This window comes from Agelaius phoeniceus, chromosome W, assembly GCF_051311805.1.
Source record: "Agelaius phoeniceus isolate bAgePho1 chromosome W, bAgePho1.hap1, whole genome shotgun sequence".
Taxonomy (NCBI): Eukaryota; Metazoa; Chordata; class Aves; order Passeriformes; family Icteridae; genus Agelaius; species Agelaius phoeniceus.
The window spans coordinates 2,552,501-2,578,381 of NC_135301.1; the positions used below are offsets into that span (position 1 = coordinate 2,552,501).

Below are 25,881 nucleotides of genomic sequence, written 5' to 3' on the forward strand. Positions count from 1 at the left end.
ATGGATGGATGGATGGATGGATGGATGATGGATGATGGATGGATGGATGATGGATGGATGGATGGATGGATGGATGGATGGATGGATGGACGGACGGATGGATGGATGGATGGATGGATGATGGATGATGGATGGATGGATGATGGATGGATGGATGAATGATGGATGGATGGATGATGGATGGATGATGGATGGATGATGGATGGATGATGGATGGATGGATGGATGATGGATGATGGATGGATGGATGATGGATGGATGGATGGATGGATGGATGGATGGATGGATGGATGATGGATGGATGGATGATGGATGGATGGATGGATGGATGGATGGATGGATGGATGGACGGATGGATGGATGGATGGATGGATGGATGATGGATGGATGGATGGATGGATGATGGATGATGGATGGATGGATGGATGGATGGATGATGGATGGATGGATGATGACACTGACACTGCCCTCTTCCCTCAGACGCCGCAGGGATGTCAAAGCAGCACAAAGCCCCCTGGCCCAGCCCCCAGCCCAGCTCAGCCCCTGTGCATGTGCTCCTTCCTCTTCTACCCTGCCCAAATCCTCTGGAGTTTTGCTGCCTGGGCCCTTCCATTGCCATTGTCATTGTCACTGACATTTCCATCCCATTGCCACTGCCATTGCCATTGTTACTGCTATTGCCATCCCATTGCCATTCCCATTGTCACTGCCATTGCCATTGCCATTGCCACTGCCATTCCATTGCCATTGTCACTGCCATTGCCATCCCATTGCCATTGCCATTGTCACTGCCATTCCATTGCCATTGCCATTGTCACTGCCATTCCATTGCCATCCCATTGCCATTCCCATTGTCACTGCCATTGCCATCCCATTGTCACTGCCATTGCCATCCCATTGCCATTCCCATTGTCACTGCCATTGCCATCCCATTGTCACTGCCATTGCCATTCCATTGCCATTGACATTGTCACTGCCATTGCCATTGCCATTGCCATCCTATTCCCATCCCATTGGCACTGCCATTCCATTGCCATTGTCACTGCCATTCCCATTGTCACTGCCATTGCCATCCCATTGCCATTCCCATTGTCACTGCCATTCCCATTGTCATTGCCATTCCCACTGCCATTGCCATTGTCACTGCCATTGCCATTCCATTGCCATTGCCATCCTATTCCCATCCCATTGTCATTGTCCCTGCTATTGCTATTGCCATTGGCACTGCCATTCCCATCCTGTTTCCATTGCCATTGCCACCCCATTCCCATCCCATCCCATCCCATCCCATCCCATCCCATTCCATCCCACCCCTGGCCGTGACTCCTGGGACAGCAGCAAGCTCAAGAGCAGGATCCCACTGGGAAATGAGCAGTTCCCCCTTGAGACTTGAAGAAAAGTGGGGAATTGAGCCAAGTAAAAACTCCTGGAAGCTGTTCCCTGCTGCTGGAATTTGGGGCTGCACCAGAGCCCAGACATCCAAGTATTTACAACTGAAAATCAAACCAGCTCTGGTGGTGACGGGCTGGGGACAAAACCCCGTCCCAAGGGGAGAATTCCTGTGGGGAGGAATTTTCCCCGTGGGGCTGGGGCGGTGGTGAGGAAATGGCCCTGAAAAGGCCACCCAGAGAGCCCAAATCCTACAGGAATTCCTGCTTTGCTCTTTATTTCACTGTGCCAAACTTGGGGGCCAAAAACAGCTCAGCTGTTGCAATGGTCTTGGGGAAAAACCCCTCGGTTTCAATCAGCTCTTTGAACAGCCATTGGAAATTACAGTTTTTAAAAGAAACTTTCTATTCAGTGGAGAAAATGTGTTCCTGAACACTCCATCCCTCAGTTTACCTGGAGTATTGACGGCCCCAATCCCTGGGAATGGCAGAGAGGGATGGATGGATGGATGGATCCTTAGGAATGAGCAGCTGCTTTCCAGAACTTGCATTTCACTCATTTCAAATGCATTCGACTCCCAATCAGAGAAATGAATCTGTGCTCAAAAATGCAAGCAGGCCCCGTGTCCATGAGAAAATTCCCGCTGCCTTCCCTCGGCTGGGGGAGCCTGGGCAGCGCTGGGTGCGTTATCCATAAACCCTGAAATCCAACCCAGCCCTTCCCACAGCGCTTCCGCAGCACGCCGGGATGTTTTTCTGAGGGTATTTTCTATTTTCATCCCGTGATCCCGTGTAATACATAGTCCTGGCGTTTCTTATCACTCCCAACCATGCCTTTCACGATTTTTTTCATGTTCGTTCCAAATTTCAGGGCTGTGCATCCTTTTTGCCTCAGACCAAAAGCCTATCGCCCGTTCTCATCATTTTAATTAAACCAGGGCCAAGGCAGGGCAAATGTTTGATTTGGACTCCAAAGGTGCATGCAAATCACCCGCTCCATTTGATTCGCGGCGGAAAGGCTCCATCCCTCCTGGATGTGGAACGGGGGAGCCTGCCAAAGCCGGGATGGGAATAAAAGCTGAATTCCCGCTGAATTAAGCGGAGTTTTTGCCGGCATTGTTTTTAAGATCCGCAGCGAATCCGACGCCGTAAGGACTCGAGGCGAGCGCCGTCGGAATCCATCGGCTCCCAACAAGCAGAGAGCGAAATTTGCACGAAATGGCTCTGGAGACAAAACTTCCCAGCATGGGAATGATCCCCAAATCCTTCCTCTTGCAGGCTTCCCACTGAAGGCACTTCCAAGAGCAGCTGGGCAAGAGGCACCTCCAGCTGCAACAGCATCCCACACCAGGAGCTGCTGGGAAGTGGGAATTTTCCCCAGTTTCCCATTGGGAATTTTCTCCAATTTGGGATTTTCTCCAATTTCCCACTGGCTTTGGGAATTTCCTCCAATTCCCCATTGGGAATTTTCTACAATTTCCCAATGGCTTTGGGAATTTTCTCCAATTTGGAATTTTCTCAAATTTCCCACTGGCATTGAGAATTTTCTCCAATTTCCCTTCGCCTTTGGGAATTTCCTCCAATTTCCCTTTGGGAATTTCCTCCAATTTCCCTTTGGGAATTTTCTCCAATTTGGGATTTTCTTCAATTTCCCAATGGCTTTGGGAATTTTCTCCAATTTCCCTTCGCCTTTGGGAATTTTCTCCAATTTGGGATTTTCTCCAATTTCCCAATGGCTTTGGGAATTTCCTCCAATTTCCCTTTGGGAATTTTCTACAATTTCCCATTGGCTTTGGGAATTTCCTCCAATTCCCCATTGGGAATTTTCTACAATTTCCCAATGGCTTTGGGAATTTTCTCCAATCTCTCCACTGGCTTTGGGAATTTTCTCCAATCTCCCAATGGCTTTGGGAATTTTCTCAAATTTTCTCCATTGGCTTTGGGAATTTTCTCCAATTTGGAATTTTCTCCAGTTTCCCACTGGCTTTGGGAATCTCTTCCGATGGGAGTTTCTCCTTCCCTGCCTGCCTCCTCGTGGCTGGGATGTTGTTTCAGCCCAAGTGGATTTGAGTTATTTATTGGGAATGTATTTTCCCAGGAAATAAATTGTTGGGGCTGTAATTTGGATGTAATGTTCCCCAAAAGCCATTCAGGCAAAATCTCTTTTTAACTGTGCCTAATTAGGGATCCGCACCAAAAACCGGGAGCAGCCGCCGGAATGTTGATTATTTCTCTCACAAAGGGGAAAAATCATCAATTCTTTCTAATGGGATCTTTAATAATAAAAAAGAACATAATCATTACTACCAAAGACTGATGGCTTCCATGGGGCCGCCTCGCCAGCGTTTGTCTGATTCCAGCTCGCAGCATTAATTATTGGAGACTAATTAGGCAAAATTGCAGTGGAAACCCTAATGAGAACGGGTCTCTGGAATTCTGCAGCTCTGGAGCCCCTTCCTGCCATTCCCAGGTTGGAATTCTGTGATCCTGGAGCCCCTTCCTGCCATTCCCAGGTTGGAATCCTGGAGTCCCTTCCTGCCATTCCCAGGTTGGAATCCTGGAGCCCCTTCCTGCCATTCCCAGGTTGGAATCCTGGACCCTGTTCCTGCCATTCCCAGGTTGGAATTCTGCAGTCCTGGACCCCGTTCCTGCCATTCCCAGGTTGGAATTCTGCAATCCTGGAGCCCCTTCCTGCCATTTCCAGGTTGGAATTCTGCAATCCTGGACCCCATTCCTGTCATTCCCAGGTTGGAATTCTGGACCCCGTTCCTGCCATTCCCGGGTTGGAATCCTGCCATTCCGGAGCCCCTTCCTGCCATTCCCAGGTTGGAATCCTGGAGCCCGTTCCTGCCATTCCCAGGTTGGAATTCTGCAATCCCGGACCCTGTTCCTGCCATTCCCAGGTTGGAATCCTGGACCCCGTTCCTGCCATTCCCAGGTTGGAATTCTGTGATCCTGGACCCCGTTCCTGCCATTCCCAGGCTGGAATCCTGCGATTCCGGAGCCCCGGGAGCTCCTCCCCGGTGCCTCCCCGGGCTGCCCCTGCTGCTCTCCTGCCCGGTGCCATCCCCGCGGAATCGATTCATTCACGGCAAAAGGAGGGAAGTTCGCTCTCTGCCGGCTGCCGGGAGCTGCTTTTCCCCGTTTCCTGCGGGCTGCTCCCGACATTCGGGGTGGGGAACGGAGCCGGAGCTCTCCCGCAGCTGCCGCCTGCGCCGCTTTTCCCCTCATTACCTAAGGAGATTAAAGGCTTTGGGCTCGCAAAGTCCGCTCGCCGTCTCCTCGGCGGGTATTTAGAGCGTTGTAATTCCCGATTAAGTTTCACTGCGGCTTCCCGGCGAGCGGAGATCCCTGCAGGAGGAGCGGGGCTGCCAGACCTCGCTGTGGGATGTGTGGCACGGCCTAATGGGATTTACATTGCAGCCATTGCCGCAATAATCTGCCCCCAGAGCCCTTCCCGCCGCACCCGCTCGGCGTCCCGAAAATCATCACGAGGAATAAAAGTCAAGCGCTGCCAGGGCGAGATAAAATCGCTGCCTGTGGAGGGGCGAGCCTGGGACGTGCTGGATCTCACCCCGGGAGCTTCACCTCGGTTTTTAAATTTTGCACCACCAGAACTTCCCCAAATGCAGCCGAGGAGAGGCTGAAAGTTCCTGCTCTTGGTGCCTTGAGTTTTGGAGTTTCCTGATCCCTCCAAGTGTCCCAAGGGTGTTCCCAAGCCTGAAACTCCACTTTAATGTTGGCAAGAGAATTGAAACTGCACCTTAAAATGGACAGGAGAACTGAAACTGCACCTTAAAATGGACAAGAGAACTGAAACTGCACCTTGACATTGACAGGAGAATTGAAATTGTACCTGAACATTGCCAAGAGAATTCCTGGACGAAAAAAGAAGCCTGGAATTGCTCAGGGATGATTTTCCTCAGGGATTATTTTCCTCAGGGATTGTTTTCCTCAGGGATGTCCATCCCGTACCCAGCAGAGTTAAACCTGTTGAGTTTCAGGAGCAGATTTTGGGAAAAGCTTCCCAAAGTGCACACAGGATCCAGACAAGAGAAGAGCTTTGGATTCGATTGTTGTGGCTGCAGAGCAGGGACTGAGCCCTGGCCCTGCTGGGCTGTGCCAGGTGAGGGTGGAGGGGATGCCAGGGGGCCCTCCCAGGCTGGCACTGCCAGCGCTCCTGGCCCTGCCACACCCCGTGCCAGCCATTCCAGCCCAATATCCCAGATTCCCGCTCGGGGCAGCTGGGAAGAGCCTCCCTTCCTCCTTCCATGGGATTCTGGACTGGTTTGGGCTGGCTCTGGGCACCCTGTGTGGCACGGGAGGGCTGGGAGTTGTCCCCTCCTCTCCAGGGATGGCATCAGGAGCAGGAAGCTGCTTTTCCTTCCCTGTCCCCACAAATCCAGCTGTTCTGCAGTCCAGCTGTGGCCTCCGGGGCTCCCACGGAGGAGCAGCTGGCACTGTTTGGGTGCCCGTGCCCAGTTTGGTTCATTCCTGCCCAGCCATGTGGGCTGGCAAATGGCTCCCGCTGCATTTGGGTGCCCTTTCAAATATTTCCCTGAGAGTGGGAGGTGCCATCTGCTGCCAATCTGGGCTGTGTCTGCAGCAGCTCCCATGCCAGCGCCGTGCCCGTGGGCACCGGGCACCCACAGCAGCCTGTAGAGCAGCCTGGGCACCCACAGCAGCCTGCAGAGCAGCCTGGGCACCCGACAGAGCCAGCCTGGGCACCCACAGCAGCCTGGGCACCCAGCAGAGCAGCCTGGGCACCCGGCAGAGCCAGCCTGGGCACTCACAGCACCCGGCCCAGACACCCACAGCACCCGGCAGAGCCAGCCTGGGCACTCACAGCACCCGGCCCAGACACCCACAGCACCCGGCAGAGCCAGCCTGGGCACTCAGCAGAGCCAGCCCGGGCACCCACAGCAGCCTGGACACCCACAGCACCCAGCAGAGCAGCCTGGGCACCCGGCAGAGCCAGCCCGGGCACCCACAGCACCCGGCCGGGGCACCCACAGCAGCCGGCCCGGGCACCCACAGCACCCGGCAGAGCAGCCTGGGCACCCAGCAGAGCCAGCCTGGGCACCCACAGCACCCGGCCTGGGAAACCACAGCAGAGCAGCCTGGGCACCCGGCAGAGCCAGCCCGGGCACCCACAGCACCCGGCCGGGGCACCCACAGCAGCCGGCCCGGGCACCCACAGCACCCGGCAGAGCAGCCTGGGCACCCAGCAGAGCCAGCCTGGGCACCCACAGCACCCGGCAGAGCAGCCTGGGCACCCAGCACAGCCAGCCTGGGCACCCACAGCACCCGGCCTGGGAAACCACAGCAGAGCAGCCTGGGCACCCACAGCAGCCGTCTGGGGCACCCACAGCACCCAGAGCAGCCCTGGCAGTGCCCCCAGAGCAGGGCCCCGCCGTGCCCGGGGTGCCAGCCCTGGAGCTGGGGCAGCTTTGGGTTCCTTCCATGCCCATCCCATGGTGCCAACCTAAAACATTCCAGGATTCCACGGAAGGGGGACATTGGGATGGAATTCCTAAAACATTCCAGAATTCCATGAAAAGGAGGAAGGGAGGCATTTCCAAGCTGAATATCTGAGCAGGAATCTGGGATGTTGGAATTCCAGAATGGAATGATGGATATTGGAATGATGGGATGTTGGAATTCCATAGTGGAATGATGGGATATTGGAATTCCATAGTGGAATCTGGGATATTGGAATTCCATGATGGAATGATGGGATATTGGAATTCCATGATGGAACGATGGGATATTGAAATCTGGGATATTGGAATTCCATGATGGAATGATGGGATACTGGAATCTGGGATATTGGAATTCCATAATGGAATTTGGGGTATTGGAATTCCATGATGGAATGATGGGATATTGGAATTCCATAATCCCATGATGGATATTGGAATCTGGGATATTGGAATTCATTCCATGATGGAATGATGGGATATTGGAATTCCACGATGGAATGATGGGATATTGGAATGATGGGATATTGTAATTCCATGATGGAATGATGGGGATATTGGAATTCCATGAGGGAACGATGGGATATTGGAATTCCACGATGGAATGATGGGATATTGTAATTCCATATTGGAATGATGGGATATTGGAATTCCACAATGGAATTACGGAATGAAACCCTTCCATAATCCCACGGAAGGAGGGAGGGAGGCTTTTCCCAGCTGCCCCAGAGCAGGAATCTGGGATTTTGGAATTCCATGATGGAACGATGGGATATTGTAATTCCATATTGGAATAATGGGATACTGGAATTCCATGTATTACGGAATGAAACCCTTCCATAATCCCACGGAAGGAGGGAGGGAGGCTTTTCCCAGCTGCCCCAGAGCAGGAATCTGGGATTTTGGGCCGGAATTCCTGGCGCAGCAGGAACAGAATCCCTGTTTTCCTCTTGCCTCTCGGCTGCCCACGAGTGCCGAGCCAGCAGCTGCTGACTGGAACGTTTCTATTGTGGCGTTTCTGCTAAATATGCATATCTTAATTGCATTAGTCAAAATAATTAGCTAATATATTTTTGCATAATGACGAGGTAAGCAAATATCACCAGAGCTCAGTGCTTCGTGCCTGAGTAAATTTGGGAAATTAATCGACTCCCAATTTCCTAATTATCTGCCTTTTATTCCAAACTCAAACAATGCAATGCTCCTGCCTTTTGTCATTTGGTTTGCACCTTGGAAAAATTCAAAGCACCTGGTTTTGCCTTTTTCCCACCTCATTTTAGCAAAGAAATGGGAATAATCCTTCCTCCCCTTGCCCGTTTGAGGCCCTCCAAGTGAGGATCACCAGAACCTGCATTTCCTGATTTCCAGGGACACCGGCAAATACCTCAACAATCCCAGAACCGTTTGGAGCAAAATCCCTGGGGAGAACATTCCAAATGGAACGAGTGAGAAACGGGCAGGACGGAGGGATTGAAATCCGTGTGGATGTGACACCTGGGGACATGGCAATGGTTGGACCTGGGGCTCTTGGGAGCCTTTTCCAAGCTGAAAATGTGAGCAGGAATCTGGGGCTCTTGGGAGCCTTTTCCATTTGGAATATCCGAGCAGGAATCTGGGGCTCTTGGGAGCCTTTTCCATTTGGAATCTGAGCAGGAATTTGGGGCTCTTGGGAGCCTTTTCCAAGCTGAAAATCTGAGCAGGAATCTGGGGTGCTCAGGAAGGAAAACATCTCCCCACACACACACACGAACTCTCAGCCCCAGCTGGGATTTCTCAGCTGAAAACAACAGCGAGGAACCCAAAAAGGCCCCTGCAGCCCCAGCCCTGGGTCATGATTACCCAGCAGCAGCTCCCTGCAGGCTGGAACTGTGTGTGAGACGGGTTTAGGGGTTCAGGACAGAACCCACAGCTGAGCAGCCGCACCCTGAGCACAGGGGACCGGACAGACGCCACCAGGAGGCACGGGAGAGGCGGGGGCCGACGGGGGTGTGACACACGACACCGATCGGAAAGGTGACAACAGCGACCAGCGAGGCGGGGACGGAGCCGCGGGGAGAGGAGGGGACAGGGGACACAGAGAGAGAGAGAGAGAGAGTGGCTGCGGGACACGGGACACGGGACAGGGGACAGAGAGAGAGAGAGAGAGAGTGGCTGCGGGACAGGGGACAGAGAGAGAGAGAGAGAGAGTGGCTGCGGGACACGGGACACGGGACACACACAGAGAGTGGCTGCGGTACAGGGGACAGGTGACAGGGGACACGGGACACACACAGAGAGTGGCTGCGGGACAGGGGACACGGGACAGGGGACACGGGACACAGGACAGGGGACACGGGACACACACAGAGAGTGGCTGCGGGACAGGGGACACGGGACAGAGCACACGGGACACGGGACAGGGCACACAGGACACAGGACAGGGGACACGGGACAGAGCACACGGGACACGGGACAGGGCACACAGGACACGGCACATGGAACACAGGACACAGGACATGGCACACAGGACAGGGCACACGGGACATGGGACACAGCACACAGGACACAGGACAGGGCACACGGGACAGGGCACACGGGACACAGGACAAGGGGACACGGGACAGGGCACACGGGAGCCGGCTCAGCCCGGGCGCGGCTGCTTTGGCTGCTTTGGCTGCTTTGCTCTGGCTGCGGCTGCCGGGGCCGGTGCGGGGCTGGGGCGGCTCCGGGCGCTGCGGCCGCGCTCATTTTCTGCCGGGGTGACTCCGGCAGCCGCGTCTCGTGCTCTACTTAGCATTGAGCTCCCCTGCGCCGTGCCATGTGCGGGCACAGATGGCACCATCCATCTTTCATCGCCGCTGCCACCGGCAGCCAGGGACACGGGACAGGGACAGGGGACACCGCGGGGCCCGCCCCTGCTGGCCCTGCCTGTGCCGTGCTCCACACAAACCCCCTCGGGGAGTGATGCTGGAACCCAGAGCCACGGCCGGCCCTGCCATGGACACCTCCAGGATGTTCCCCCTAAATTCATTTCTGCAGGCTCAGCCCCATCCCAGCTCCCTCAGCCCCATCCCGGCCCCCTCAGCCCCATCCCAGCCCCATCCCAGCCCCATCCCGGCCCCCTCAGCCCCATCCCAGCTCCCTCAGCCCCATCCCAGCCCCATCCCAGCTCCCTCAGCCCCATCCAGCTCCCTCAGCCCCATCCCAGCTCAATTCCCTGCCCTGGACAGGGAATTCCTCAATTCCCTGCTCCTGTCCTGAGGAGCCCAGGAATTTCTCACCGAAATGAAAGGCTGGGCCCTCAGGCCTCAGGGTTTTTAATTTCCCCTAAAACACAGCCAGGGCTGGAGATAACAACCCTGGGGCTCGTGCAGCTCCCAAAGTTTGCAGTAATTCCCCACAAATGGGTCCCTGCTTGATAACTTCATTTAGGCAGCTTAATTAAAGCAGCAGCCCTGCCTTGTCCACCAAATAAGGCCAAGAGTTTTCAAATATTACCCTCAATTATCCTTATAAATCTTGCCCAGGTAATGAACATATTCTTTGGCTTGCAGAGGAGCTGGACACTTATCTTCCTCCCAGAGATAAACCAGCACATCCATATAATGCATTGCTGAATCCCATTTTCTATTAAATAATAATCATTGTAATTAATAGACTGGTTATTTTATCTGCCTAATCTGGTTACAGCCATTTATCAAAGCTATGTAAATGAGGGTGGCACAAAGCCGTTCATTATGATTTTCCAAAGGGCTCGTGTCTCTCTCTGGAGCATGGAAAATGTAATTCTCTTGAACTTAATAAGATACTTGACTTCGTGGCATTCCCAGCAAGCAAATCCAGGCAAGACTTGGCTTTTTTTCTTTTTTTTTGCTGTCACACTCAATTTGTTTGATTCCCAATTCTCCATCACTTTTCCCCAATTTTCCCCAATTTCCCCCCAGTTTTTTCCTAATTTTCCCCCAATTTTTTCTCCAATTTTTCCCCAATTTTCCCCCAATGTTTTCCCAATTTTCTCCAATTTTCCCTAATTTTCCCCCAATGTTTCCCGAATTTTTTCATATTTTTTCCCCAATGTTTCCCCATTTTTTTCCCAATTTTCCCTAATTTTTTCCCCCAATTTTCCCTCCAAATTTTCCCCAATTTTTTCCTAATTTTTCCCCAATGTTTCCCCAATTTTTTCCTAATTTTTCCCCAATTTTTCCCCAATGTTTCCCCAATTTTTCCTAATTTTTCCCCATTTTCCCCAATTTTTTTCACAATTTTCTCCAATTTTCCCCCAATTTTCCCCCAATTTTTCTGCATTTTTTCCGCCATTTTCCCCCAATTTCCCCCCCAATTTTTTCCTAATTTCCCCCCAATTTTCCCCCCAATTTTTCCCCAATTTTTTCCTAATGTTTCCCCAATGTTTCCCCAATTTTTCCAAATTTTCCCCCAATTTTTCCCAATTTTTTCCCACGTGTGGAACCACCAGGGAGGGAGGAGTTCTGTGGGATTCTCCTCGCTGCCACTGCCCCGGCTTTGTCCCCATCCGGGAATCCCTGTGACACCAAATCACCTGGAATTGCCCCCCACAGGATCTGCCCCTTTTGCCTCGGTCTCTGCCACAAAATTCAACACCAAAGGTAAAAACTTCTTCTCCTTCACTCCTCCACTGGGTTCAACGGGCAGAATCCCCATTTTTTTGGGTTTGCCCCGTTCTGCTGCACTCACCCCTGGCAGATCCCACTGCAGCACCTCCACAAAGCACAGCAACGCCCCAGCTCCTAGAAAAAGAACAAAAATCACGGGAAGTTGTTCAAGTTTCTGGTGGAGAGAAATAAGATTTCCTTCGAGCAGCTCAACAGCTGCACCGAAAAACAACTGGGAGGGAAAATTAAAAAGCAGGGAGAAGTGAAGACATCCATTTTGTGCAATCAGTGGCAGGTGCAAGTCAAGGGCATGGCCTGTGGCAGGACCCAGGGCTTGGCCACGGCTCTGCCAATTAATCACCCAGCAAAATGCACTTGACAGCTTGGAGGAGGCTCCGATTCCTTTGCTCATGATTGAGCTGCTAATTCCATCCTGGAACTTACAGAGAGAGGCAGAGACTGGGGAAAAGCTGAGCAGGGTTTGGGATTTTGGGCTGGATCAGGCACTCAGGGCTCACTGGGGAAAAGCTGAGCAGGGTTTGGGATTTGGGGCTCAGGCACCCAGGGATCACTGGGGAAAAGCTGAGCAGGGTTTGGGATTTGGGGCTGGATCAGGCACTCAGGGCTCACTGGGGAAAAGCTGAGCAGGGTTTGGGATTTGGGGCTCAGGCACTCAGAGCTCACTGGGGAAAAGCTGAGCAGGGTTTGGGATTTGGGGCTCAGGCACCCAGGGCTCACTGGGGAAAAGCTGAGCAGGGTTTGGGATTTGGGGCTCAGGCACTCAGAGCTCACTGGGGAAAAGCTGAGCAGGGTTTGGGATTTGGGGCTGGCTCAGGCACTCAGGGCTCACTGGGGAAAAGCTGAGCAGGGTTTGGCTGCTGGGGTTTGGGATTTTGGCCTCAGGCACTCAGGGCTCACTGGGGAAAAGCTGAGCAGGGTTTGGCTGCTGGGATTTTAGGATTTTGGGCTCAGGCACCCAGAAGGATTCCCCCCAGCTGAGTGCGAATCACTGCCAGGTTCCTCTCCCCTTTTTTGGTTCATCCCCCTGGTTTTATTTCATTCCCAGGTGGGAAGGGGCCAGGCTGAGGCATCCCTGAGATGGACCCCAAGGAATCAGAGCTGTGGGGATCCCAGCTGTCTCCTGTGCCCCTGAAACTCCTGGAAAAGGGGAAGCAGCAGCCGCTGGTGGCACTGAAGGGCGCTGGGTGACATCCCCAGGCGCTGCAGGGGTATCTGTGCGGATGTGCAGCCCCAAAGCCCCCAGAAATGACCAGGGCAGCCCCCAAGGGGAGCTGAGAGCAGCTGAAGCCCTCTCTGGCCCCGAGGCGCTCCCAGGGGCACGCATGGCACTGCTGCTTTATGTAAGGGCTGGCTGCAGCTGCTATTTTTAGGCCCGTTAATAAAAAGGATTGTTCATCATTAGAGCGGCTTAGCGGGCACAAATCACGGCCCTGCTGAATCTGGGGGGAAAGGGAGGTGATCCATCCCACTAATCCCCCACAAAGTCCCTAAATCCCAGCTCCAGCAACAGCGTTGGAGGCTGAGACCTCTGGTTTCCTCTCTGCTTTTGGGATGGCACATTTCCTATATTTGTGTTTCCATTTACCTCCCAAATCTGGAACCTGAGCCCTCCAGCACCAGCTAAAGCTGAGCTTAACTAAGCCCAGCATTCCTAAGGTGCAGTGTGAATAGAATGGGGAGGAAAAGCTGCTTTTCCTGGACAGAAAGCTGGAGATAAAAACTGCTTTGTGCCCCAGGGTGCATTATCCCGATGGGGCTCCCTCCTGCCTGCCTGGACACAGCTCCTGTCCGGCACTGACCTGGAATTTGAGCAGAGGAGGATCACAGGGACACAGAATTTCCTGACCCCCACAGGGATCAGCAGAGTCCAGCTCCTGATTTATTCCCTGTTCTCAGTCTCGATCTGGTTTTCCCACCGTGGGTTTTCCCATGAGTTCTTTTTGGGGACAAGGAGCATGAAAGTCCTGGGGATGTTCTGAGTGTGCCAAGGCCTCAGGGAGCTGAGGATCTTAACTTTGGCCCCAAGACAGGTTGATCAAAGGACTCGAGGTTGTCTCTGAGGCTGTTCTTGGTGGAGATTTCCAAGTTTCAGCGTCCCCACAGGGGGAAAATCCGCCAGTGTCCCTGAAATTCCCTTCCAGCCAGCAGGGCTGTGGGCTCGGGAGCACAGAGGGAATTTCTGGGAACCCCTTTCCTGCTGAGCCCATCCTTCCCAGTGCCCCTGGCCTCCCTCACAGCTTCCAGTGTGGATTAAATTAGGATTACATTTCTCAGCCTCTAAAACCAGCCCAGGCAAGGATGAAATGTGGGATTAGCACAGCCTGGGCAAATCTGCTGCTTGCTCAAAGATCTTGAGCGGGCGAAATGGAGATTTTGGGAAATTAGGAGTTTGAAGTGCTGCAGAGCAGCCTGAGCTGGGCTTACAGCTAAAACCCCTAATCCCTTGGGTTCCCAAATCCATGCAAAGGATCCCCTTGTTCCAGAGCCGTGTGATTTCCATGGGATGCTGCACTGCTCGGTGAGCACGTGGGGTTTTCTGGAGCAAGATGGCAGGAATGAGACGGGAATCCTTGGAACCCCTGGGAGCTGGCACCATCCCCGGGGTGCTGTGGCTCTCTGAGCTAAATCCAGCCCCAATCCAGGGTTAACCCCGCCTGTGCTGCGCTGGGACGGATGGGGATCAGCTCCAGACAGCTCCTACCGCGGGATTGGGATTTAATGGCAACTTCCCGGCCTTTTCTAACCCAAACCATGGCACACTACCAGGAATAAACCACACTCCCAAAATTTGGCTGCAGCTTGGATTTGGGGATTCATTCTTTTCCTAATGAAGTTTGCCTGGCAGTGTGGATGGACATGGATGGACATGGATGGACATGGATGGGTATGGATGGGTATGGATGGACATGGATGGGTATGGATGGAAATGGATGGACATGGATGGGTATGGATGGACATGGATGGACATGGATGGACATGGATGGACATGGATGGGTATGGATGGGTATGGATGGGTATGGATGGACATGGATGGACATGGATGGGTATGGATGGACATGGATGGGTATGGATGGACATGGATGGACATGGATGGACATGGATGGGTATGGATGGACATGGATGGACATGGATGGGCATGGATGGACATGGATGGGTATGGATGGACATGGATGGACATGGATGGACATGGATGGACATGGATGGGTATGGATGGGTATGGATGGGTATGGATGGACATGGATGGACATGGATGGGTATGGATGGACATGGATGGGTATGGATGGACATGGATGGACATGGATGGACATGGATGGGTATGGATGGACATGGATGGACATGGATGGGCATGGATGGACATGGATGGGTATGGATGGACATGGATGGGTATGGATGGACATGGATGGACATGGATGGACATGGATGGGTATGGATGGACATGGATGGGTATGGATGGACATGGATGGACATGGATGGACATGGATGGACATGGATGGGTATGGATGGACATGGATGGACATGGATGGGCATGGATGGACATGGATGGGTATGGATGGACATGGATGGACATGGATGGACATGGATGGACATGGATGGGTATGGATAGACATGGATGGACATGGATGGACATGGATGGACATGGATGGGTATGGATGGGTATGGATGGGCATGGATGGACATGGATGGACATGGATGGACATGGATGGACATGGATGGGTATGGATGGGTATGGATGGGTATGGATGGACATGGATGGACATGGATGGGTATGGATGGACATGGATGGACATGGATGGACATGGATGGGTATGGATGGACATGGATGGACATGGATGGACATGGATGGACATGGATGGACATGGATGGGTATGGATGGACATGGATGGGTATGGATGGGTATGGATGGACATGGATGGACATGGATGGACATGGATGGACATGGATGGACATGGATGGGTATGGATGGGTATGGATGGACATGGATGGACATGGATGGGTATGGATGGGTATGGATGGACATGGATGGGTATGGATGGACATGGATGGGTATGGATGGACATGGATGGACATGGATGGACATGGATGGACATGGATGGACATGGATGGGTATGGATGGGTATGGATGGACATGGATGGACATGGATGGACATGGATGGACATGGATGGACATGGATGGGTATGGATGGGTATGGATGGACATGGATGGGTATGGATGGACATGGATGGACATGGATGGACATGGATGGACATGGATGGACATGGATGGGTATGGATGGGTATGGATGGACATGGATGGACATGGATGGACATGGATGGACATGGATGGACATGGATGGGTATGGATGGACATGGATGGACATGGATGGGTATGGATGGGTATGGATGGACATGGATGGGTATGGATGGACATGGATGGACATGGATGGGTATGGATGGACATGGATGGACATGGATGGACATGGATGGACATGGATGGACATGGATGGACATGGATGGGTATGGATGGGTATGGATGGACATGGATGGGTATGGATGGACATGGATAGACATGGATGGGTATGGATGGACATGGATGGACATGGATGGACATGGATGGACATGGATGGGTATGGATGGACATGGATGGACATGGATGGGTATGGATGGACATGGATGGACATGGATGGACATGGATGGACATGGATGGACATGGATGGGTATGGATGGGTATGGATGGACATGGATGGACATGGATGGACATGGATGGACATGGATGGACATGGATGGGTATGGATGGGTATGGATGGACATGGATGGGTATGGATGGACATGGATGGACATGGATGGGTATGGATGGACATGGATGGACATGGATGGACATGGATGGACATGGATGGACATGGATGGGTATGGATGGACATGGATGGACATGGATGGGTATGGATGGACATGGATGGACATGGATGGGTATGGATGGACATGGATGGACATGGATGGGTATGGATGGGTATGGATGGACATGGATGGGTATGGATGGGTATGGATGGACATGGATGGACATGGATGGACATGGATGGGTATGGATGGGTATGGATGGACATGGATGGACATGGATGGACATGGATGGGTATGGATGGACATGGATGGACATGGATGGACATGGATGGACATGGATGGGTATGGATGGACATGGATGGACATGGATGGACATGGATGGACATGGATGGACATGGATGGGTATGGATGGACATGGATGGACATGGATGGGTATGGATGGGTATGGATGGACATGGATGGACATGGATGGGTATGGATGGACATGGATGGACATGGATGGGTATGGATGGGTATGGATGGACATGGATGGGTATGGATGGACATGGATGGACATGGATGGGTATGGATGGACATGGATGGACATGGATGGACATGGATGGACATGGATGGACATGGATGGGTATGGATGGACATGGATGGACATGGATGGGTATGGATGGACATGGATGGACATGGATGGGTATGGATGGACATGGATGGACATGGATGGGTATGGATGGACATGGATGGACATGGATGGGTATGGATGGGTATGGATGGACATGGATGGACATGGATGGGTATGGATGGACATGGATGGACATGGATGGACATGGATGGGTATGGATGGGTATGGATGGACATGGATGGACATGGATGGACATGGATGGACATGGATGGACATGGATGGGTATGGATGGACATGGATGGACATGGATGGGTATGGATGGGTATGGATGGACATGGATGGACATGGATGGGTATGGATGGACATGGATGGGTATGGATGGGTATGGATGGACATGGATGGACATGGATGGACATGGATGGACATGGATGGACATGGATGGGTATGGATGGACATGGATGGGTATGGATGGATATGGATGGGAATTGGGGAATTCCAGATGTGCAGGAGCTCCTTAGCACCTGCTGTGAGGGATTCATGGCACAGGACACCTCCAACTTCCTGGATTTTGTTTGGTAGCTAAACAGAAATTTCTCCCTAATGCAGAATTAAGCAAGGAGCCCTAGAGTCAGGGAAAACAGCAACCATTGTGTTTTTCCTTGGAGGTTCCCTTAAAAGATTCAATTCATATTTTTGATGATGAGTGAATTGTTTTTCTTGTTTAAAAAAATTAAATTAACGAGCTGTCAATGTGGCGTATTTAAATTCTCCATTCAGTAATGTTCAATAATCCCATTCTGGAATAATGCATGGAGGAGGAAGGGAAGCCGGCCCTCTCCGTGTGGCTTTGCTCTGCCGGGAGGCCGGGCACTTGAGAGCTCCACATGAAAGGCTCCCACTTTTATCCCTGCAACTCCTGCGGCAGCCCCTGGAACTGAAGGGCTTGAAGGGAATAATTGCCTTCAATTATTGGCCCTTCAGAGGAGCGGGGCTGAACAATGTCCTCGCTGCCTCTCGAGCTCTCTCCCGCATCTGTCTCTGCGTTCCCCGCTTTGTACCCAGAAATTAAATAATGGGACCCACAGGATTCGATCGCTAAAATGTTCCCCCTTTACACTTTGCTCCAAATTAATTTCCCAGCTGAGGGGCAGGAGAGGACCCCAGGAGTGGGCGGGGACCCCTCGCTGCCTTTGTCCGGAGCCGTTCTCAGGACACCCCGAGCTGCTGTCCCTAAAGCCCCGTGACGAGGGGGCTGCGCTTCCTTCCCAGCCAGACCCAGCCATCCGAACTTCCCCGAGCAGAGGGGAAACCGAGCGAGCAGCGGCCGCGTGGCCCCGATTGTCCTTCCTGCCTGGGACGGGCTGAGGGCGCTCCGAGCCGGGCGGGAGCGGCCGCGGCTGCGCTGGGAACGCTGGGCCAGGCCGGGTCCCTGCCTAAACCCGGCTCAGGGCACGCTGGGGCTGCTGGGCCAGGCCGGGCCCCTGCCTAAACCCGGCTCAGGGCACGCTGGGGCTGCTGGGCCAGGCCGGGTCCCTGCCTAAACCCGGCTCAGGGCACGCTGGGGCTGCTGGGCCAGGCCGGGTCCCTGCCTAAACCCGGCTCAGGGCACGCTGGGGCTGCTGGGCCAGGCCGGGTCCCTGGCTAAACCCGGCTCAGGGCACGCTGGGGCTGCTGGAGCCAACCCGGGTTGCTAAACCCGGCTCAGAGCACTGCTGGACCCGGCTGGAACCAGCCCCCCTGGCTAAACCCGGCTCAAGGCACTGCCAGACCCAGCCCCGCTGGCTAAACCCGGCTCAGCGCTCGCTGGAGCTGAAACATCCCCACGGCGGCAGCACAAGGGTCCCGGCACTTGTGGCCTACTTAAGCCCCATTTTAAGGCTGGAAGCGGGGCTGAGTGACACCCTCGGGACAGCGGTGAGCTCCAGCCCAGGTCACCGGGGCTGCTTTTCCACTCCTTTTTCATTCCCTGTGCTGCACTGGGCAAGCTCGGGATTTCATTTCTTTCCTGGGGCGTTTTGTAAGCTCGGAAGTGACTGAGCCCGGCCCTCCTGTGACACCGAGGGGCCCCGGGCTCTGTGTGCGCGTCTGCTTTTGTTTCCTCGCTGGATGCGAGCTGGAGCTGGCCGCAGCTCTCCAAACAGGAAGCCGCAATAATCCGAAAAGGATGTTCCCCCCTCTCCCTCCCGTGTGCGAGCCAGGAGCCCTAATGGCTCCCAAATGTCCCCATCCAAGCCCTTCCTACCTGGGCGTGCACATCAAAGGCTCCGCGGGGCCGGGACCACCCGCGTCCGCTCCGGGCACGCACTCGCGGCACATCTGGAGCAGCTGGGGCCGAGGGGGACCTGTGTGCGCAGTAAACATCCAGCCCGAGTGCTCTGATTGCTCACAGGGAAGCCACAACTGCTGCCAGCCCCTGGCAAGGCTTGGAGGTGGCTCTGCCGGCCCTCCTGCCAGAGCTGCGCCTTTAAAGCAGCCCAGAAATGCGTTCTGCTATTACTGACAAGCAGGAACCTCAGACTTCGAGAGGTCTAAATCTGCGTTCCCTCTGCTCCAATGCTTCCAGAATATCCTTTAATTTCTCCCGAGCAATCTGACGGCATGTGAAAGTCATTCTTATTTTTACCTTCCTTCTCCATATGAAAAAGGAAACACAGTCCATTTGCTGCAAGCCCCTCAGCATCTGCTGATTTGTCAGTTTGATTTAGCTGAGAAGCTTTCACGGTGGCTGCAGAGGGGCTGCTCTCAATTCCTGCTCCTGCACCAGCAGCACGCACGGAGCCGTGCTTCGTCACCCCTGAGGTGTCCCAGGGATGCTGGGCACCATGGGGGCTCCAAAAACCCTCCCTGAGCTCCCTTTCCATGGGGAAATCCCTGATGGGACCCAGCCTGAGCTGCCCTGTCCCTGTGCCCTCCTGGCAGGAGCTGTGAGAGCCACAAGGGCCCCTGAGCCTCCTTTGCTCCAGGCTCAGCCCCTGCCCGGCTCCCTCAGGGATTCTGCAGCCCCTTCCCAACCCCCTCAGGGATTCTGCAGCCCCTTCCCATCTCCACGTCTCCCCTGTCATGAGGAGGCCAGGACTGTGCCCAGGTTTGGGGGTTTGGCCCTGCCCAGCTCCTGCTGCCACAGGAGGTGACACAGTCCAGGTGCCATCAGCCATCCTGGATTCAGAGACTCTTTCATCCCCCTTATCCCGTCCTCCAGCCTGTCCCTTGTCCAGCTCTCCCTCCTCCAGCTGCAGTTTGATTTTTGGAATGCTCCTCTGTTGTTTGTGCCTCGAATCCTCTCCCTCTGCTTGTGGTGATTGGAAAACAGAGCTGAAGGATGACCTGGAAATTCTCAGCTCCAGCTGCTGGGACTGAGCAGGGCTGGGAGAGCCCTCCTGGGACAGTGTTCCTGCAGATCCATGGATGGGAGCATTCCTGGGACAGTGTTCCTGCAGATCCATGGATGGGAGAGCATTCCTGGGACAGTGTTCCTGCAGATCCATGGATGGGAGAGCATTCCTGGGACAGTGTTCCTGCAGATCCATGGATGGGAGCATTCCTGGGACAGTGTTCCTGCAGATCCATGGATGGGAGAGCCCTCCTGGGACAGTGTTCCTGCAGATCCATGGATGGGAGAGCCCTCCTGGGACAGTGTTCCTGCAGATCCATGGATGGGAGCATTCCTGGGACAGTGTTCCTGCAGATCCATGGATGGGAGAGCCCTCCTGGGACAGTGTTCCTGCAGATCCATGGATGGGAGAGCATTCCTGGGACAGTGTTCCTGCAGATCCATGGATGGGAGCCCTCCTGGGACAGTGTTCCTGCAGATCCATGGATGGGAGAGCATTCCTGGGACAGTGCTCCTGCAGATCCATGGATGGGAGAGCATTCCTGGGACAGTGTTCCTGCAGATCCATGGATGGGAGAGCATTCCTGGGACAGTGTTCCTGCAGATCCATGGATGGGAGCATTCCTGGGACAGTGTTCCTGCAGATCCATGGATGGGAGCATTCCTGGGACAGTGTTCCTGCAGATCCATGGATGGGAGAGCATTCCTGGGACAGTGTTCCTGCAGATCCATGGATTGGAGCATTCCTGGGACAGTGTTCCTGCAGATCCATGGATGGGAGAGCATTCCTGGGACAGTGTTCCTGCAGATCCATGGATGGGAGCATTCCTGGGACAGTGTTCCTGCAGATCCATGGATGGGAGAGCCCTCCTGGGACAGTGTTCCTCCCTAACCCCATTGAGATATCAAATAAACGGAATAAATAAAATCGATCTAAGCCGTGCAGGGAATCTTCTTTCCCTTTGCATCCCTGCTTTTTAAAGGCAAAAGAAAAGGGAGCTGGCCTTTAAGCCTTCAATTAATTGAACAAAGATTTCCAAATTGTTCAATTGGTTTCATTAGGAAGTGTATAATAGAATAATAAAGTAAAACAAATGATATAAAGCAGACCCACTAATTAGCTCTACATGATTGATACAGCTTTGGACGAGGCATTTGATCTCCAACAAAATGCAGTTCCTTGTTAAGAGGATTTTTAATTGATGTGCAGAGAGGTATTAGATGATGTTGGAAAATAATTACTCCAAAGCTACTCATGCATTTGGCTGAACATAACAAATGAAGTTTGGGCTCTGGATCTGGCGGAGTGGACACGTGCTAATTAATAACGAGAGGAACAAGCATCTTCCAGGGGCTTTAACCCGGTGTTTACCAGGAGATTGCGCCGCAATTATGCTCCATAATGAGCCCGTCATGCCGCCGCAACGCGCATCACTCACACGGCAGCGCCGACGGGCGCGGCCCGGCCCCGGCGCGGCGGGACCGGCCCGGGGGCGCCGCCGAGCCTGGGGAGCCCGCGGCTGGCCCGGGACCGGCCCCGTGCCCGGCCTGGTGAGCGCCGTGCCCGGGCCGCAGCTCCGAACCGCGGGACACCGCGGCTGGCCCGGGACCGGCCCCGTGCCCGGCCTGGTGAGCGCCGTGCCCGGGCAGCAGCTCCGAACCGCGGGACACCGCGGCTGGCCCGGGACCTGCCCCGCTCCGGGCCTGGTGCCCGGGCAGCAGCTCCGAACCGCGGGACACCACGGCTGGCCCGGGACCGGCCCCTCACCCGGCCCCTGGTGCCCGGGCAGCAGCTCCGAACCACGGGACTCCCACGGGAATAACAACGAAGCCCGAGAGTGCCAGGCCAGGCGGGATGGGTCACCCGGGACAGGGAAAGGTGGCCCTGCCCTGCTCTGGTCCCTTCCCAGTCCCGTGGAGTTGTTTGTTCCATGATCCAATCCCTGGGAATGGCTCCTCTTCACCCCCAGGAACCAGAGGTGCTTGCATCCCTGGGAACTCAGGGCTCAGTTCCCTGGAAACCAAAGGAACTCTTCAAACTTTGCTGCTTTAATTCCAAAACTCCATTTTGATTTCAAATGGAATGAACAGCAAAAACCCCTTTGGGTGTGGACGCTGCGTTCCCACTATGGGGAGCAGGCTGGATGGAGGTGCCACCCTGGGCAGGGCTCTTGGAAACCAAAGGAACTCTTCAAACTTTGCTGCTTTAATTCCAAAATCCATTCTGATTTAGAATGGAATGAACAGCAAAAATCCCTTTGGGTGTGGACGCTGCGTTCCCAGTATGGGGCTGGATGGAGGTGCCACCCTGGGCAAAGGTGTTTGAAAACCAAAGGAACTCTTCAAACTTTGCTGTTTAAATTCCAAAATTCCCTTTGGGTTTAGCACGTGCCCCGTTCCCAGACGATCCCCGGGTGACAGCCTGTCGGATTTTGTGCCTGTGCCAGGAGTCTCAGTTTTATTTTCCTCCTTGCAGGCAAAGCCTGTGACACTTCCCCGCCGTGGCTTTCTATTTGTACTCCAATGTGTGTTTGGTGGGTGAGAGCGCGGCGTGGTTTCGAACACTTGTCGCAAGTTTTATTTTTGGAAGAGCGCAGAGAGGATTTGGGGAGCTAATTAAGAGTTGGTGAAGTTTCCTGGAGAAACGAGAAAGGCCCAAACCTGCTCCAAAGTGCTTTTTCCACTCCATTCCTCGTTTGCCACCTCCTCCTCCTCCTCTAGTTGATAAATCTGTTAATTAATGGTGTTTATTCTCCTGCTGGCCCGCCTGAGCCGTGCCTTGGTGATTATATGATTAGGCAGCGATGATAACGCATGTGGGAAAAGGTATTTATTGTGTGTGTGGGCTCCCCATCTCTATGGAAACAGGCAAATATTTGCAGACCTCCACTCCTGATTAATACCTCCCCTATTATATAAAGGCTGGGTGGAGGGTTCCCGGTGACAGTTGCGGTGTGTGAGCACCAGGCTCCTCACAGCCCGCTGACTTGAGGCCCCTCACACCCTGGGAATTATTCTCGGTTCCCATCTCAGGCAGGAAGGGACCTGCAGGGCCTTGGGGCATCTCTGGCAACATCTGCAGGCACCTCGGGCAAAATCCTCTCCTCATTGAATGGAAAATTCCCCGTGACCTCCAAACGGCCACCGGGACGTGGCGGGGACCGAGCTCTTGGCAAGGCCCAGGGCTTGAGGAACATCTTGTAAATAATCCATAAACTCATGGAAAGACAGAATGTCCTGAGCTGGAAGAGCACCTTGGAGGTGTTTCCAGCTGTGATTGATATTTTGAGTGCCACAAGGATCGGTTCTTCCCCCCACAATTGAGGCTGAGGTTCTGCTTCCCTCCATGCACTCCCTGCTGGAGGAGCCCCATCAGGGCCCTGCAATTTGTCACCGTGACAGAGGTGACTCCTGCATGGGGAATGTCTCAATCAAGCACCAATTAATGCTTTGTGGAGCCCCTGAACCTCTGGACAATTTGGGAACGGACTCACGGAGGTGGTGGCCAGGGCCGGGTTCCTGACGAGGCCCAGGGCTTGAGGAATATTTTGTAAATAATCCATAAACTCATGGAAAGACAGAATGTCCTGAGCTGGAAGAGCACCCTGGAGGTGTTTCCAGCCCCTGAACCTTTGGACAATTTGGCAACAGACTCACGGAGGTGGTGGCCCAGGACCGAGCTCTTGGCAAGGCCCAGGGTTTGAGGAATATTTTGTAAATAATGCAGAAATAACACCATAAACTCGTGGTATATAAACTCACAGAATGTCCTGAGCTGGAAGAGCACCTTGGAGGTGTTTCCAGCCTGTGATTGGTATTTTGAGTGCCACAAGGATCAGTTCTACCTCATTCTTGCCCTCACAATTGAGGCTCCACCCGTTGTTCCCTGCTGGAGGAGCCCCATCAGGGCCCTGCAATTTGTCACCGTGACAGAGGTGGCTCCTGCACGGGGAATGTCTCAATCAAGCCCAATTAATGCTTTGTGGAGCACTCGAGGTAATTGTGTAATGAGCACGGCATTACCTGGAGTAGGAACACATTTCCAGCAGGGGAACAGCAGCGTGGCCCTTGCAGGGCGATTTTGGGTGTGAGCAGAAATTTCCTGCAGAAATCCCACCTGAGGGGCTCCAGGCCCTTCCCTGGGCCTCAGGGACTCTGCAGCCCCTCCTGGCCTCACCCAGGGCTCAGCTGGAATTTGGAATTCAATTTGGGCCACCGGGTTTGTGCTGTGGTGGCACTGGCGGAGCTGCTGAGCCAGGCGAGTCCCCCCTGTGCTGCCACCTTTACCTTGCAAAGATGCTGATCCCGTTTCCTCCTCTCAGCTGCCTGCTCCAGGAGTTTATTCCATTTTTTCCTGAGGAAAAGAAGAAGAAAAAAAAATCAATAAAAAGCATTTATTATAAAGTACCAGAGATTCAAATAACTGGCAGAGCAAGGATGCACACTTCACACAAAATGTGATTTATGCTCTGCAGAGGGGAAAGCATCCAGTAAGCAGAAAAGGAACTTTTTATTGTCTTGCCAAAGAATCGCTGTCCTGCTTTAGCTCCACTGACCAGACAGGAAAATGTTATTAAATAACATTCCTTGAACTCTTTATTATCGATAGGAGCGAGGGAATCACGAGCGTTTCTCCTGCTAGCAGCGACTTTGGACAGGTTTCCAACTCATTTCCCACGGACGGACGGACGGGAATTCCTGGGATCTGCTTCTGGATGTATCCCACAAAACCAGCCCTAATTAAAGCCGATTTGTCCCACAAAGCCAGCCCTAATTAGGGCCGGTTTGTCCCACAAAGCCAGCCCTAATTAGAGCCGGTTTGTCCCACAAAGCCAGCCCTTATCAGGGCTGTAAACACACCTTGGCTCCGCCCTGCTGCTGCTGCTGCTGCCGCCGGCTCCTCGCTGACTCTTTCAACATTTATGAGCCCTCATGAATATGCAAATGAGCGCTAATGGCTGCGGAGTGGTGCTGAGCCCGAGCCGAGTTAATATTTTATACTGGGATGGGATGGGATGGGATGGGATGGGACGGGAGCAGCCCCGTGCCCATCAGTTCGGGACGATCAGGGCCCTTCATTAATGAATGCGCCATTAAAAGAGGGCGGAGTTTGGATTTGGGTGTTTGGGAAGAGGCCCTGGGCCGGATGAGGAGTGTGGGAGATGGGACCAGAGCTCTGGAACACCGAGGGCTTCTCCTGGAACCTTCTGGAATCCTGAGGAACCCGGTGTCCCCCGGAGATCCTGGGAATCCCAGCACTTCCCAGGCTGGAGATTCACTCTCTGTGCATTTTGAGGCTGTGTGCCAGGGGTTCTGACACTCCAATCTCGGCAGAGTTACAAAATGAATTAAAAAAGGGATAATTTCCTTTTTTCCCACCTCAATAGAAAGAGAAAGCAGCGCCATCATCGCTGCGTCTGCTGCCACAATCTCGGGGTTTAGCCATGTTGATAATCTTCTTTTGATGCTAATTAATTACAAGTAATCATAAAAACAAATGAAAAGCACTATAGTTGCAGCAGGGATTTTTTTTTTATGCTTATGAAATAATGCATCTTTATGCATTTGTTTATTTGCCATGGCAAAAATGTCATCTATATTCATAAGCAAACAGCTTCAGCACGTGGGG

The 25,881-nt window shown here is 53.5% G+C and overlaps 1 protein-coding gene across 7 annotated transcripts in view; it reads right to left on the bottom strand.

The window, feature by feature from the left end:
• The window catches only part of LOC143696599 (uncharacterized), a 54,887-nt gene that overhangs the window by 10,450 nt on the left and 18,556 nt on the right, over positions 1–25,881 (bottom strand). For 4 of the 7 annotated variants that reach the window (XM_077193181.1, XM_077193182.1, XM_077193177.1 and 1 more), the window contains 2 exons: positions 24,540–24,606; positions 11,561–11,613 (listed from right to left, as the gene is read on the bottom strand). In XM_077193181.1, coding sequence (XP_077049296.1) covers positions 11,561–11,613; positions 24,540–24,606 — 120 coding nt within the window. Of the gene's footprint in view, positions 1–11,560; positions 11,614–19,163; positions 19,264–24,539; positions 24,607–25,881 lie in introns of all 7 variants that reach the window. The other 3 variants (XM_077193183.1, XM_077193180.1, XM_077193179.1) reach the window with 1 other exon arrangement.